The 14127-nt window shown below is 36.2% G+C and overlaps 1 protein-coding gene across 1 annotated transcript; it reads right to left on the reverse strand.

The window, feature by feature from the left end:
* Positions 1 to 5256: 5256 nt before the first annotated feature.
* On the reverse strand, positions 5257 to 9264 carry LOC113306747 (uncharacterized protein At5g49945-like). Its single transcript, XM_026555656.1, has 3 exons — positions 8101 to 9264; positions 6274 to 6477; positions 5257 to 5919 (listed from the first exon to the last, which is right to left on the reverse strand). The coding sequence occupies exons 1-3, from the start codon at positions 9148 to 9150 to the stop codon at positions 5692 to 5694; spliced, it is 1482 nt and encodes a 493-aa protein (XP_026411441.1). The 5' UTR covers positions 9151 to 9264; the 3' UTR covers positions 5257 to 5691.
* Positions 9265 to 14127: the final 4863 nt, after the last annotated feature.

Here is a 14127-nt window from a genome sequence, read left to right on the forward strand (position 1 = left end):
GGATCAATTCCCTAGCTTTCCTAGGATTGGCCTCGACCAATAAGATTTGGGATATGTCGCAGGGCGCGAAAGACCTATTTTTTGCAAATTAGTTAAAGCCAAAATTTGAATCTTGTGAGCTATCACAAAATTGAGCAAATTTGATAAATTCCGTGTGTTGACACAAAATTCCTTTAGTTTTAGAGAGCAGTGGGCGCATCTTATGATTGAGCACTTTCATGCAGACCTTAATTTTGATACTTCGGGAAATCCATGCTACTCAGTTGTGAGTGAACATTAATTGTCATGTCATACCAATACTAAGGGTTCATCCGGGGAACATGGCATAGGAAAATACTCAATAAACCGTACACTAATGACTAATGCAGGCGAGGGCTTACAGAATGTATGTGATTGTTGCTGCATGCACCATTCTGAACAAATATACTGAATTGCTCAATACATGTGCGAGTAAAGAGGCTCGGGGACTCATTACTTCTAAATGGCTCAGTATCTTTACATACGGAATATTAAATACAGGGTTTTACAATTTTAGCTCTGAACTAAAAACCACCATCAACAACAACGATACTGGGTTTAATTCCCTTGTCAGTTTCATCCTCTTATATAATATGAAAACAAAGGAACAACATCTTAATTTGGAAATTAAAGTGAATAGAAGATTGAATGTTTGAATAGAGAAATTAACCATGCAAAAGAGTTTTGAAGAGATCATACCTCCAGTTCTTTTACCTTAGCTCATACCTTTCATTTGAAAGAAGAAAGAAAAAAAAAACAAAGAAAATGATAATATGTCGTTTTTATTTTTTTCGTTTTAAAAAAAAAAAATATTATTGAATTAATGATGATAATAAGGAAAGAATTAAACAAAGCTTTTAGTTGGCAGCCTAGCAACAAGCTGGGCGGCCAACTAAAAACTGAAAACCATAGAAAAAAGTTTTCAGGAAACATGTTTATCAAACGTGTTTCATTCTGTTTTCCATTTTAAAAACAGAAAAGCAAAAACTATGTGAGAAGAGTGACTTGTAGAAAGAGCGGGTATGAGAGAAATCTAGGGTTTCTAGGGTTCATATGGGAGAAGATAGAATTCATGATGTTCTTCATGTTCTTGTCCAAAGTCGAAGCAACCATGGCGGTAGAGGTTTATGGAAGAAGAAGAACAAAGGAAGAGGTAAACTCTTATAACTAGTTGGTTATATGATTTGTGACGATGTAATAACTTGTTATGATAATGAAGATTCTCGGGGAGGTTTTGGACGTGGATGTAGCCTACAAAGGTGAACCACGTAATCTTTGTGTCGTGTGTGATTGTCTATTATCGTATTGATTATATATTCATGCTAGTATTATCCGATCATGATAATCTAAATATGTAAGTGGAGGATTCAATCTAGTTATCTAAAGTAGGATGTTTCATGGAATTGATTTGTATGGAAGTATGCCGGTTCGAGATGAACGTAATCTCGGTTTCCCGACACAGTTAACAGTCATAAACCTCTACATAAAAGCCTATAACCCAACGAAATAGTTATGACTTGCGATACCTCAAAGGAATGTGATATCATCAGTAACCCAAATGATACTCCTGATTCCCTAATTGAAATTGATACTCCCACTTAATGGGTGTCGTAGGCTCAACAAATTAATAATATTATTTCCACACAATTAATTGGTAATATAATGGAAGTAAGGATCGTTCCCACGAAGAGCAGTGAGTTTTAGTTGTCAAAGTATCACAAAGGGGGGGTTTTGTTTTAGATTTTGGACAAAGTAAAATAAAAAAAATAAAATCGAATTGTAATCAATAAAGGGAGGTATGATCGAGGAATCCTTCTTTGTTAATAAATCGTCAATGAGTTATTATACTTTCCTACTTGTCGCTAATCATAGATTATCACCAACCATGGAATAACAGCTAGCTCAGTGTTGTTCCCTAAATTCCTTTTATCACTGAGTACGGAAGCTCTCCAATACCAGATTCTATTTGTCTAAACCACCTAGTAGTAGCTCACTCAAGGTGTAATTTGGTCGAATGCTTTATCTTTTGTGAATTTATAGGTTGATCCAAGTAGTTAGACTCTTGGCTTAAGGTCCACTTTCTAGTGTTGTTTATACACATAATCGCTCCACAGAATCCCTCTGTAAGGTCTCGTGTTTTCTACTTGTGTAAAGGTTATTCTACGATTACTTATCTCCTAACTCAATACTAGCAATGGATTGAATCAACAAATCAATTTAGTTGGACACCTAAACAATTTATCAATCAATCATAAATATTCGATATAGTATAAACAAACGATAATCATATAAAGAACTTCAAAGTAGATTAATATAATAACTCAAATCTTGTTTACAAGTTAGAATTCATCCTCAATCAATAGGTGTTTAGCTACTCATGGATGTAGAAACATCCATGATATACATATGAGAAAAGTTAAAAGATATCATTACGATTGAAGAACCGCTCTGAAACCCTAGCTTTCGCTCCGTGTGATATTTCTCCTCTCCAAGACTTACCATTTCGTGACCTCTTAATATGATATCAGTTTATATAACTTAATACCTTTTTATAGGTTTACATTGCTTGGTCTTCACGTATTTAGTTCGTTTCAAGAACCCGACCCAAAACGTGACCTTAGGCCTTTACAAGTATACATACCCGTTTTTATACTTGTTAATTATGCGTACCTCAAATTCCAGCAGAAATTTTCGGAACTAAGGTGTGCATACCTGTTTGCATACTTTACTGTCTTCATTATTCGATAAAAAGCTTGTTTTGGCCACAACTTCTTCGTCCGAACTCGGAATGACCTCATTATTTTTGCATTATTTTTATCTTTCGATTATATTCAAGATGGTGCTGAGAAATCCTTAATTTGAATGAGTTAAGACCGATATTTAGCCCTTCTATTGATTTTGAGCGTTTTGCTCCTTTTCGTCGCACTTCTTCCACTTTTCTTGGACTTGGGCACTTGGATAGTAGGAATACTTCTCTTCTTAGCTATTTTCATCACTTGGTAGATCCTTTTTGGATGATTCATCTAATAAAGGCAAATAAGAGAAAACAAGAGTAATAATACGAAAATATGCAAGAATAATAGCTAAAACAAGTATGGAATGGACACTAAAATCATATGAATTATGCACTTATCAGCACTTTTAACAAAATCCAGCACACCTGCAACCTCAAAATACCGTCTGCAAAGATACAAGTTGCTTCGACTCAACCAGCCTACCTAAGACTTCAACAAGTACATCTACACTAAAGTACCTGAAACTTAAATGAAATAGGCAAACCATGAGTCTCCTTCAAAACATGTTGCAGCGCTTTGTACACACAGGTGCGAGGATGTCGGCTAGAGTAAGAATCCCTCTCAATTCACCAGGTTGATAGTTGAGTTCATACATTTCATTGATTGTAAAGGCATTATACCTTTCTTCGACCCGATCATAAAGAAAATTAGTTTCTGACATCTGTCTTTTCATGATAATATATTCTGTACCTAGAATAGCTTCAATAGAAAGATCAAGATTTCCATTCCAGTTACAAGGCGTCTTGACCTTCTCATATGTCCACTTATTACTACCATCATCTTGATCAAGTATCCAAAACGAAACGGGACATCCTGGTGTAAAGTTCAATACAGCTATATGACCATCAACCTCCAATAATTCAACAGTTTGTGGATATTTCCAGGGGGTCTCAGTGACATATCCAGGGATCGAAATAACAAGAAACTTCTCAGTTCTAACATCAAACACCATTAACACTTCACCTTTGCTAGTATACCGAAACCGCCAGTATATCTTACCCCTCACATAAACAGATTTGCTTTCTTCTTTGTATTGGCCAAGCTCGCCAATATAAGAAACCTTACTTAGGAAATTGTAAGGTGGAACTGCATCAATCCTTCGCCAAGTATTTTCCCCCACGGTGAAGACTTCACATACTTGTTCTTCATCAGCTCCAACTTCTTCAAAACCATCAGCATGATTAAGCAATGAGGATTTTATACCATCCTCATGTTTTCGAAAGCAGAAGATTCTATCTTCCTCTGTGCATCCAGGCATGCTTGGGCAGTAGATAGATAGGCCTCTTGCTACTCCTTTTTTCTTCATAGTTGATATGCACGGGACTTTGTGTTCCTTTGTTCTTGGACTATATCCAAATGAAGTGCAACTAACCTCACGTCTTCTTTCCTCGCCAATATTCTCATTAACCTTCGGTGTTTCGATCCACGGTGTTCTCTCTCCAGTGCTAGGGTTGTAAATGAGAAAAGCCTCATCACCAGCAGTAATACACACCAAACCAGCCACAGTCTGTTTAGGTATACCAAAATTAGGGCGATCCAACTCCAATTTATGAACCTCAGTTGGACCAATACTAGTGAAATCAATAGTTCCTCCTACTGCATCTTCTGGTGGTGAGGGGTCTGAGCTGATAAACAAGAGTGGTCTGTTATCACAACTATGAAATCGATATTGTAAATCGATGAGGTAGGAATCTCTTTCGATCATAGATTTCCATTGTGTACATACAGACTTGAACCTCACAAGGTGTTTTGCTCGAAGTCTGCTTAGTATATTACACATTATGTAATTATCACTACCAGGGGTTTTACCATTTCTATTAACACAGACTACAGCTTTACTACTAATAGTATCAGGCCCTTCATCATCAACTTTACTACTATTAGATGAATTATCACTAAGAGGAAGATGGTAAGTAGGATTTTCAGTACCTTTTGCTAGCTGGTTCTTGATCTTCTCGTTTTCCATGTCCATTTTCTATGAGATAATTGGTCGTTGAAAATCTGTCAAATTGTAGGCGTATTGTTCCTTATAAAGAGTACATTTAGGGTTCTCTAACCCTAGAAAGTTTGGCTCCGAGGACAAATCTTTTAACTTGTTTCATCTTAAGGACACGAACCTTTTGTATATTGGTAGACTCCTTCCAAGATGTTTGCTTAACCACTGGACACTTGTCCCCACGGTCAATTTTTGTGCTGAGCCTGGAGATGACCTTTTGTTGATGAGGAATCATCATCGGAAACGTCTGCATTATGTAGTGCACCATCATCCGAATAACCCTGTCCACCTGAATGTTTATACTTTCTGAACCCATTTAGGCATGGCAACAACTATTTCAGAGGAAGATCCTTGGACATTTGCTAACTTGACGGTTTCTATGTCGCTCACCCCTGCACGTTTTTAAGAGACTTGCCAACTAATTTATTATTTTCTCTTTCTAATAGCTTCAGTAACATGACATTTCAATTCAAATGGTTTAACTAAACAAAGAGCCTGAATAAGAGGTACAAATTAAAGAAAAATACTGAACAAATCAAAGTAGTTCCATATAAATGGAAAATTACAACACATGATTCCCTCCCCTCCTACCCCTATCTCTCTCTCTCCCTCTCTACTTCTCCACTACAATGAGGCAAAAGACATCTGGGAAATTTGCTCACCAAATTTTTTATCATCTAACCTAACAAAAGAAAATGCTTTGAGCATTTCCAAGAATCAGAAAGCTGTGGAAGAGTTGAGGAATGGCTAAGCTAAAATTTTAACCGTGATAATAATGGACAGTTAAGATCAGAGGGAAGTGTTGGGTAAAAAACTTATGCTGTGAGTTGTCGAGAACTGACAGTTGAGACAGAGTAGATAAGATTGTCGTCATGATCGCTTCTAAGATCGGCTCATCTTCACTTTTGGCATCACCTTCTTCATCTGCCTAGCACGTTCTTTAGCTTCTTTCTTTTTAATAGCTTCGGCACTCAACTTAGCTTCGAGCTCTTCCATCATCTTCCTCTTTTCTGCTTTCTTCTTTTGTAAAGCTTCTTGTCTTGCATTCTGAAGTTCCTTGTATACTTCTTGGGCAGCCTTATTTCTAGCTGCTTCTGTTTTAGATCGTGCCTGCAGTTAAAACAATTTGGCAGGAGTCATAAAAAGAACCAATACTGGCCCGTTCTGCCTTTTTTAGGTCTTCGAATAACAGTATGAAGTAAGCTATTCAAAAGGTATACCATGCATCAATTCCTAATCTAAGAATTAGCTTCTCGATTTGGTTATCCTTTTGGAGTTTAAAGAGTGAGTCGACTAAAAGCTATAAATGCGCCTGGTGTGAGTATGGGTTGACAGGTCTCTCACACTTGGGAAGGATATGGGCTTCACCGCTTCAGTATAGTCCAGTCATGGTTATGAATTTTCTTTCTGTTTTTATGAGTTGCCAGTGTGTTTTTAAGAAGAAAAACAAGTAATATCACAAACCTGTGAACTGAGCTTGTATCGGCCGATCAAATCAATATAATAAGGTACAAGAGCCACCAATCTTGTCATATCAGCCATGTTCTTCGCATCAGGGACAGCAAACTTGAATACCAGCATTTTTCTGTGTGATGATTGGTGTTGATCGGAAAAATGCATAGATATGAATCCCTTACCAAATTTCTCGAATGCTTTATCCCCAAAAACCTATCAAAATGAAATTTAAACAATAATCAGACCAGAGTCGATAAAAATCAGTAGAGTCAATATATAAACATACAGAACAAGTTAAACATCTAAGAGATGAACGGTGAATTTGGATTAAGCTGACTTCCCAAAGAGATTCTATCTTCAGATAGGGAAATAATATGATAGCTAGCATGATGTTCATCTACAATAAGTGACCAAGACTCCAAACTTCTCATTATAACAACAAGGTATTCACCTTAATGAACCGAGAAAAAAATCCTATTGTTCTACCGTGAAGAACACACCGAAGATTTCTTTTCGAAGATCATGATCTGTTTGGTATCAAATACGGGAGAGAGGAGAAAGAAGGCACAATCAGGAAGTACCAGAACGAGCATCATGGCTTAGCCCTCACTCAAACAAGCAGCAACAGGAAGAGAGAGAAATATTGAATGGGTTGGGGAAGAGGAAAGCGGTTCGTGGTTCAACCTTACTGAAGACAGTTGAACCATACAGTCCATATATAAGGTGTGTTTAGATGAGTTAAAACTTCAAAGACATCCCCTAGAAGCACAAGGTCAGACATCAATACACTCTGACAAATTTGTTCTTATATTAACACTATAAGTTGTTCTAATTATAAGACTATATGAGTAACAGTAAATTGCATGACATTTCCCTTTCTCAATACCACTCTCACACTTCATATTGCACAATGGCATGCAGACCCTGCCGATTAAGCAGCTTCATCCTTTTTCTCTTCTCGTTTTCAGTATGTTATAAACCGATTCATTCAAAAGGTAAAGGTGCAAAACTAATTTACACACATCAGCATAACACTGTTTAATAATATGTTCTATCACAAACTAACATCTTAAAGGCAAATGAAAAAGTTAATAACAGCTTTTAAGTTCCAACTCCTTTATCCCCTTCTCTTCCTGGTTCTCAAAGGTAGAGCCACATATAGGCTAAAAATGGTCATCGCCACCCAACTTTAAAGGACCAACTTAGATACATCCACATATTTAAGTGCAAACATTATGCAAGTTCAGTAGAGAAGTTTTATCATTCATATCACACTACAGGTTAAATGTTTCTTAATTTTCTAAGTTAAAATCGCAACCGCTGGCTCTGCTCTGCTGGTTCTGCAGCACTTAACTTATACATCCATGATCAATAGTTTAGCAGATAGCATTTGCATGTACAGTCCAAACATATCACACATCATGTTGAACAGTCAGCTTACTCAGGGTTAGAATATCACCACAGGTAAGCGGATGAAGATCCTAAAGTTATGCGCACCAGGACAAAATATGAAGGAATTACCCTCCACTGTATTATCTGAGAGACCATGACATAGAATGGAGTAACATTCTATCAATGCCTAAGTCCTTCCCATTTTAGATCATTACTCCTCATAGGCCACTCAATCTCTAATCCCGACTCAGTTACGCAGACCTTAATATTCATCGTTCTAAAAGAGAATTACTATAAATTTGAGACCTACTCATACTAAAATACAATTGCCATCCCATTTCAAGCTATTCCTACTAGTAACAACAACTTAAATCCACAAGCTATGATAAAGTAAGTCAACCAAAAGAACATCAAAGAAAAAACAATATAATACATAATAATTACCTGATCAAGAACCGCTTCAGTGATGAGATCCCCAGCTACCTCCCTAGACTCTGTAACAACGCCCAACTCCTCAGCGACCCATTTCCTATTAGTCGGTGTAGTAGTAACGAAACTAGCATATCTCTGAAGATCCATGAACTCTTTATGCATAAGCTTAGCCGCTTTCTTTTTAGCAAGAGCAAACATGACATGATCCATTGAATCATCATTCATATAGACTTCAAATGTAATCTCATCTTTACATGGAACAACCATATTATAAAGTCTAGATATCAGATCATGTCTACTTTTTAATTCCATTGTTGCTAATAACCCTTGACAATACCTCCTCCCACTTGCATAGAATTTAAACACATTTTGCCCTTCTTTTAACAATAATGGTGTATCTTTCCCATCTCCAGTTCCTAATAAACTAAAATTCTTGTCAAATATGGAATCCTTAGTTGCAAATCTAGATGCCCAAGACAAAGCTATATTCTCATTCTCCTTTTTCCCAGTAAAGTAATTCACAGCAAACATAATCAGAAAACTCACACAGATTATCTCAACAATGAAATTACGAGGAGAGAAGGAAAATGGTACACGTTCTTTAGATTCATCCGTCTTTGAATCAGATGATCCAGATTCGGAAAATGACTCAGCAACATCAGAATTAGGGTTTTCTTTCTTTTCTTCATTCTCTTGTTGCTCTCGTTCTTGAACTGGAAGACCTTCGAATTCATCTTCATCCCAGTACTCAAATGAAACAGTTGACGAGGATTTTGAAGAATCAATTGATGGAGAATTCAATGACGAATCAGGTTTTGATTCATCATCTTTTTGTTGCTCAACATCTTTTTTGAAATCAGATTGAGTTAAGATTGGAGGTGGAGAAGTAGATCGAAAATTAGTAATGAGATCAGATTCAGATTGATCTTCATCTTCTTCCTCAGATTCATCACCAAAACCTTCGAAATCAGCAGCAGCATAGACTGAAGAGCGTGAGAGTTGTTGACCGATTAATGATAGGAGAGAGAGTAGAGCTAACAAGTACCAAAATGATTTCGCCATGGCTTTTGTTGGAGCTCTCTCACTCGATCTCCGTCGCACAGATTGGAGGAGAGAAGTGTTGGTACAGAAAATGGGAAGGGGATGATTAGTACGACTGGAATATATGTTGGAATGCCGTAAATGACCCTAGTTATTAAGAAAGACAGTTGGACTTAAATGACTAAATGAGGTGTGTGTTCGGAACTTTGGATCTTGGATATCATGGCCTAATTGGCCTAACTTGTACCGTACGAGCAATGTAGCCGAACTCCGCCGATATTATCTGTTTCGGCATTTGAGGGAGACGAAAAGCCAGTATATCCGCGATAACAAATATGACCGATAATCTCGGGGGTGTACATCGATACGGCCGATTTATAACCGATATTACCGGTTCAGAATTGATATTTTAATGGTATTGCCTATGTGTGAAATATGAGTAAACGAGGTGTGTGTTTGGAACTTTCGATCTTGGTGGATTGGGATCATGGCCTAGGAGCAAGTCTAACGGTGTAATACAACTATTCCAAGCTTCGAAGAAGTGTGGAATGTCAAGCCTAATTGATTCCAAGTTGGTTTTATCCATACTTTTTCAAGTCATGTTTGATTGTTTTATGAAATGATGAGCGGAAACTAAATAAACGGTAATCTGGCTAGCGTTAAACGTTATTTTAAAGAGCGTTCTACGAAAAAATGTTATTCTGAATAACGTAAGTCAAGTACAGAATATGCAGATATTTTAGTCAAACAACATCGACCAAGTCAAATGCTATTATTTTTAGGGTTAAACGCTGTTTGGGTTAGCATTTACATGATTCCATCATAAAACTTGAGTTTCCATCAACAATATTAAATGTTGAGATGGCATGGAAGATGGAATTCTTCTACCATAAAAATTTTAATCTAATTGGCCTAAGATCTGAGCGTATAAGAACAAAAATGTAAGGTTGTTGGCAGAGACGATCCCGGCTGAAAGAGACCTGTGCCAACATGGTCACATGGCCTTTTATAAAGTAAATTTCTTTCCGACGATATCGTAACAACATATGCACTTTTTCCGATGATTTCGTAACAATATATGCATGTATCGTATTGAACACCTGTAAATTGATATAATGAGCACCTAAAAATTAATACAATAGGCAAAGATATATTTGTTGGAAATTAGGTCTGAGTTAGAGGGTGAAAATCACTAACAAGAAACTTGTAGGTCTACTTTAACAGAGAATTGTTGTTTTTCTGACTTCAAAGCCTTTCAATTCTTTTGGATAAATATTCAACCCTTCCGAATATAATTCGCGAGTACAGTTGGTTAAATGAATATTGTTGTCATGATATAATGAAGTCTTATAAAAACGTTATCGAATTCAAGACATATACGATATTGACTCGACTAAGAACACACTAATAAGAATCTTTTGATAATGTTTAGAGAAGAGAGAAAACTTCGATGTCTTCGTTCATGAATGAAAATCAATCATTATTACTTATAAGGAACTCATACATATTGGATATGACTCTTCATTTCCAATATCTTACGTGAACCATCACACCTTTTGGAGATGCCCCTTCATCTCCAACAAACATCCATCTCATATATTGATTCAGCACATGACGCTACCTAATCGTAGCGACAAACCAAAAAGGAAAATCATTTTATTTTCTATGATATTGAAAATATCCAACAATCTCCTCTTATTTTCAATAACCAAAAACAGGAAAAATAAAATAAAAACTGGAGTGGATGCATCACTCAAGTGACTGCCTAAGTACCTGAGTGGGATCAAGCCGACGTAGTTCAAGCAAAATTTGGAATAAGCATCACCGTAGAAACCAATACATAAATGATAGGTATCTTTTAGATTTGAACCTTCACTTAGTGTAAGAAATTCAAAGCCTTATCGAGTTTCTATAGTAAAACTAATATAGCACCAAGTATCATTTGGGATAAAATCAGAATCTTCACACATATTGATTTCACAGAACGATGTGTTATGTAGCTTAACACGTTAATGGAAATGTGCTCTATCCTGGAGTTAAGAGTCTACTTTAGAAAACGTCTTAATTTTCATACACATATATGTAAGTTTATTAAGGTGTTTCAGCGAGACACCTATAATCAATAGTAGACTCATTAAGGATTAATATACATCCTAATTCTTGCAGAATCACGACACTGAACAGGAAAAAAAAGTATTTACTTAGTGCACCAAATCACTTTTGTTAGAGCACTGCTCGGGTTGAACACAAAAGTTTGTTATCTCAAGCATGTTCTAAATGTTAGTTGATCAAAACTATATCTTGATTTATAGTCTACTAAGTCAAGTCTCGGACTAGGTATAAAAGTTGGTAGTTGAGTATCAGACATCACTCTGAAAGACTGAAGATCGATTAGTAAACTTCATTAACATGTGAAGACTGAACCATTCTGTTTACTAACAAGATTTACCATTCTATCTTTATGAGACTATGTCGTATGATTTCTAGTAGATTTTATTGCAAAGAAGAAATTTTTTGTCAAGCTTGTCTTGTTAAACATATCGAAATATGATTCAAGCATTGGATGTTCAAATGTCCGTAACAACATTAGTTCGAAAGTATTTATTGTTCAATAATTAATTTTGTGGATCAATTGAAAATTGCACAAGAAATGATTTTATCATTTGGGAATGTTTTAAACACCAAAGAGAAAAATTTAGAACTTTTGTTATTTAGACTCGGGGTAGAATGGTGAACCATCTTGTAATCCATAGATATATGAGTTTCTGGAGTATAGAAAGGTTGGAAAACCTTAATTAAGAACGGGACAGTTCACCAACCCGGTTCACGAACCATGGTGATCTTAAATCGGAGAAAAGTCTAAAGGTTGGAGAACTTAGTTCAGGAACTGTTTTCATCTGAATTCATGAGCCGCAAAACAGTTGGCAAACCTGGTTGACTAACTGTAGCTCCCTGACTCATGAACTGCCTTACGGTTCACGAACTGTTTCACCAACGGTCCTAGTAAAACTTTAGAAGATGCTTAAAGATTTTTTTTTCTTAAGAATATGTCTAGCATTGCTATGACTTTCATAAACTCCTCTAAGACATCATTGATCACCAAAACACTTGTGTACGTGGAGCGTGATTAAATTCCGAAATAATGAACATCAAATTGCTTAATAATACATAAGGCATGCTTGCCAGAACGGTCATTCTACGTGGTTCAGTAACTGAACCACTGTGTATATTCTTCTATTTAAGTTCAAGAAGAACTTCTCACATGCTTACTTGAAACCCTAATTAGGGTTTCATCTAAATAGAGAAATTTTTTGCTTGAATCTCAAGTTATCTTAACCTGAATTCTAAGAAACCCTCAGTCTTGAACATCTATAAATAGAGATGCTCTTTCAACTGTAAAAATCAATCCCTGACACTTTGTGTCCTAGTTAATAGCTAGAGTCGTCCTATGTTGACCTAGGCTTCCTCTGAGAAACTTAATTAAGTCTACGACTTAAAAACTTCCCTTATGATTCTTGAAGCCAGGTACGGCTGTCTTTACATTCATAGTTCGTGTATCCAGATCTTGTTTTTCTATTATCGAGCTTTTCCTAATATCTTTCAGGCACGATATATAGAAACCACAAAGTTCTGTTCGTCTCAGATTTTGTGCTCTTAATTAATTAATTCACGATTGTTCTTGAAAGGTGGATAAGAACCCAATCTTTTCCGCTAACTGAGTGTAAATGTTCCGGATTTGTGAGGTTTGTTAGCTTTGTCTATTGCAAACATATTTCCAATCCTTGATAGTTGATCTAAAGGAAAATGAAATATGCTTATTTGTTAAAGGCAGATTTGTATCAAAATTCTTCACTTAGGTTGAAATAACTCTTAGGTTGTAAAAGACGTCAGCTAAGAGAATCAATTGTGTAGAGCCTTGCGAGGTCCAAGAGACATAAGGAGCATGAATGTAACTGAATTGTTTGGAGGATGGAATCGGTCCCAACTACATTCTAATCCGAATTCTTATAGCAGACTAGTATCTATAGCGGATTATACGGTTTGGTGTTCAAATCTAAACGAGGTCCCGGGGTTTTCCTGCTATTACGGTTTCCTCGTTAACAAAACTTCTAGCTAGTATCTTGTATTTTTTCCTTTCCGTATTTTATTTTTTATTTTTTAAATATGATTTATACAACTAGTACATATTCAGTCTTAGTAGATACATCCATATTAATTGTGATCTATTATGAGACTCATTCTTGTAGAATTCGTATCTTGAAAGATAGATAAAAAGTTTCATACTTGGCAGAGTTCCAATTGGAGTATTTGGATACGACTACATTGATCATGGATATAGATTTTTTGAGACCGTCTAAGTACTATTCTTAACAATCAGGTTCACAGACTGTATTTTCTAGACTTTCTAATCGAGAATAGATAGAAATATAAACTCTATATACATATTGTTAATGATCATTAAGCTGGTTTACTTGCAATTGTATTAGGTTTTGTCCATACTGGTTACCGAATAGAAAAAGTTGGTGGTGTACTCGGTGCCCTCTCCTTATTAATTGGTATCAGTGCATGAAAACACCTTTAGACCTAATAAGTCCATGTTTGTGGCGATCTGAATTATGGACAAGGGTGCAATCTCGATTAACGTACCACCAGCCTTCGGTGGCGCAAAATACTTATGGTGGAAAATAGTTATGTGATCCTTCTTACAAGCTCGTGATTTCAATATATGGGTTCTTTTTGTAAGTGGATATAATCCTCCAATAGTTGGGGAAGGCGTAGAGGTTGTCCCAAAAGACATAGCTACATATGGTGATACCGAAACCGGTGATGCAAAACACAACTCTGATAGGCTGAATGCTATTATCCTTGTCATAAGCCAAGATCTTCAACATCATGTATCTATGTGCACTAGATCTAAGGATGCTTGGGATAACTTAGAAACCTCATTTGAAGGGAATATCACAAAGAAAGAAGCCATTCTTTAAAACCTAAGTGACT

Source organism: Papaver somniferum, chromosome 8 (genome assembly GCF_003573695.1).
Source record: "Papaver somniferum cultivar HN1 chromosome 8, ASM357369v1, whole genome shotgun sequence".
Lineage (NCBI taxonomy): Eukaryota > Viridiplantae > Streptophyta > Magnoliopsida > Ranunculales > Papaveraceae > Papaver > Papaver somniferum.

Coding starts and splice junctions, on each gene's coding strand:
- LOC113306747 (XM_026555656.1), bottom strand. CDS start 9,150: ATGGCGAAATCATTTTGGTACTTGTTAGCTCTACTCTCTCTCCTATCA. Junction 6,478..8,100: donor CTGAAGCGGTTCTTGATCAG/GTAATTATTATG, acceptor TCATTTTGATAG/GTTTTTGGGGATAAAGCATT. Junction 5,920..6,273: donor GATACAAGCTCAGTTCACAG/GTTTGTGATATT, acceptor TTTTAACTGCAG/GCACGATCTAAAACAGAAGC.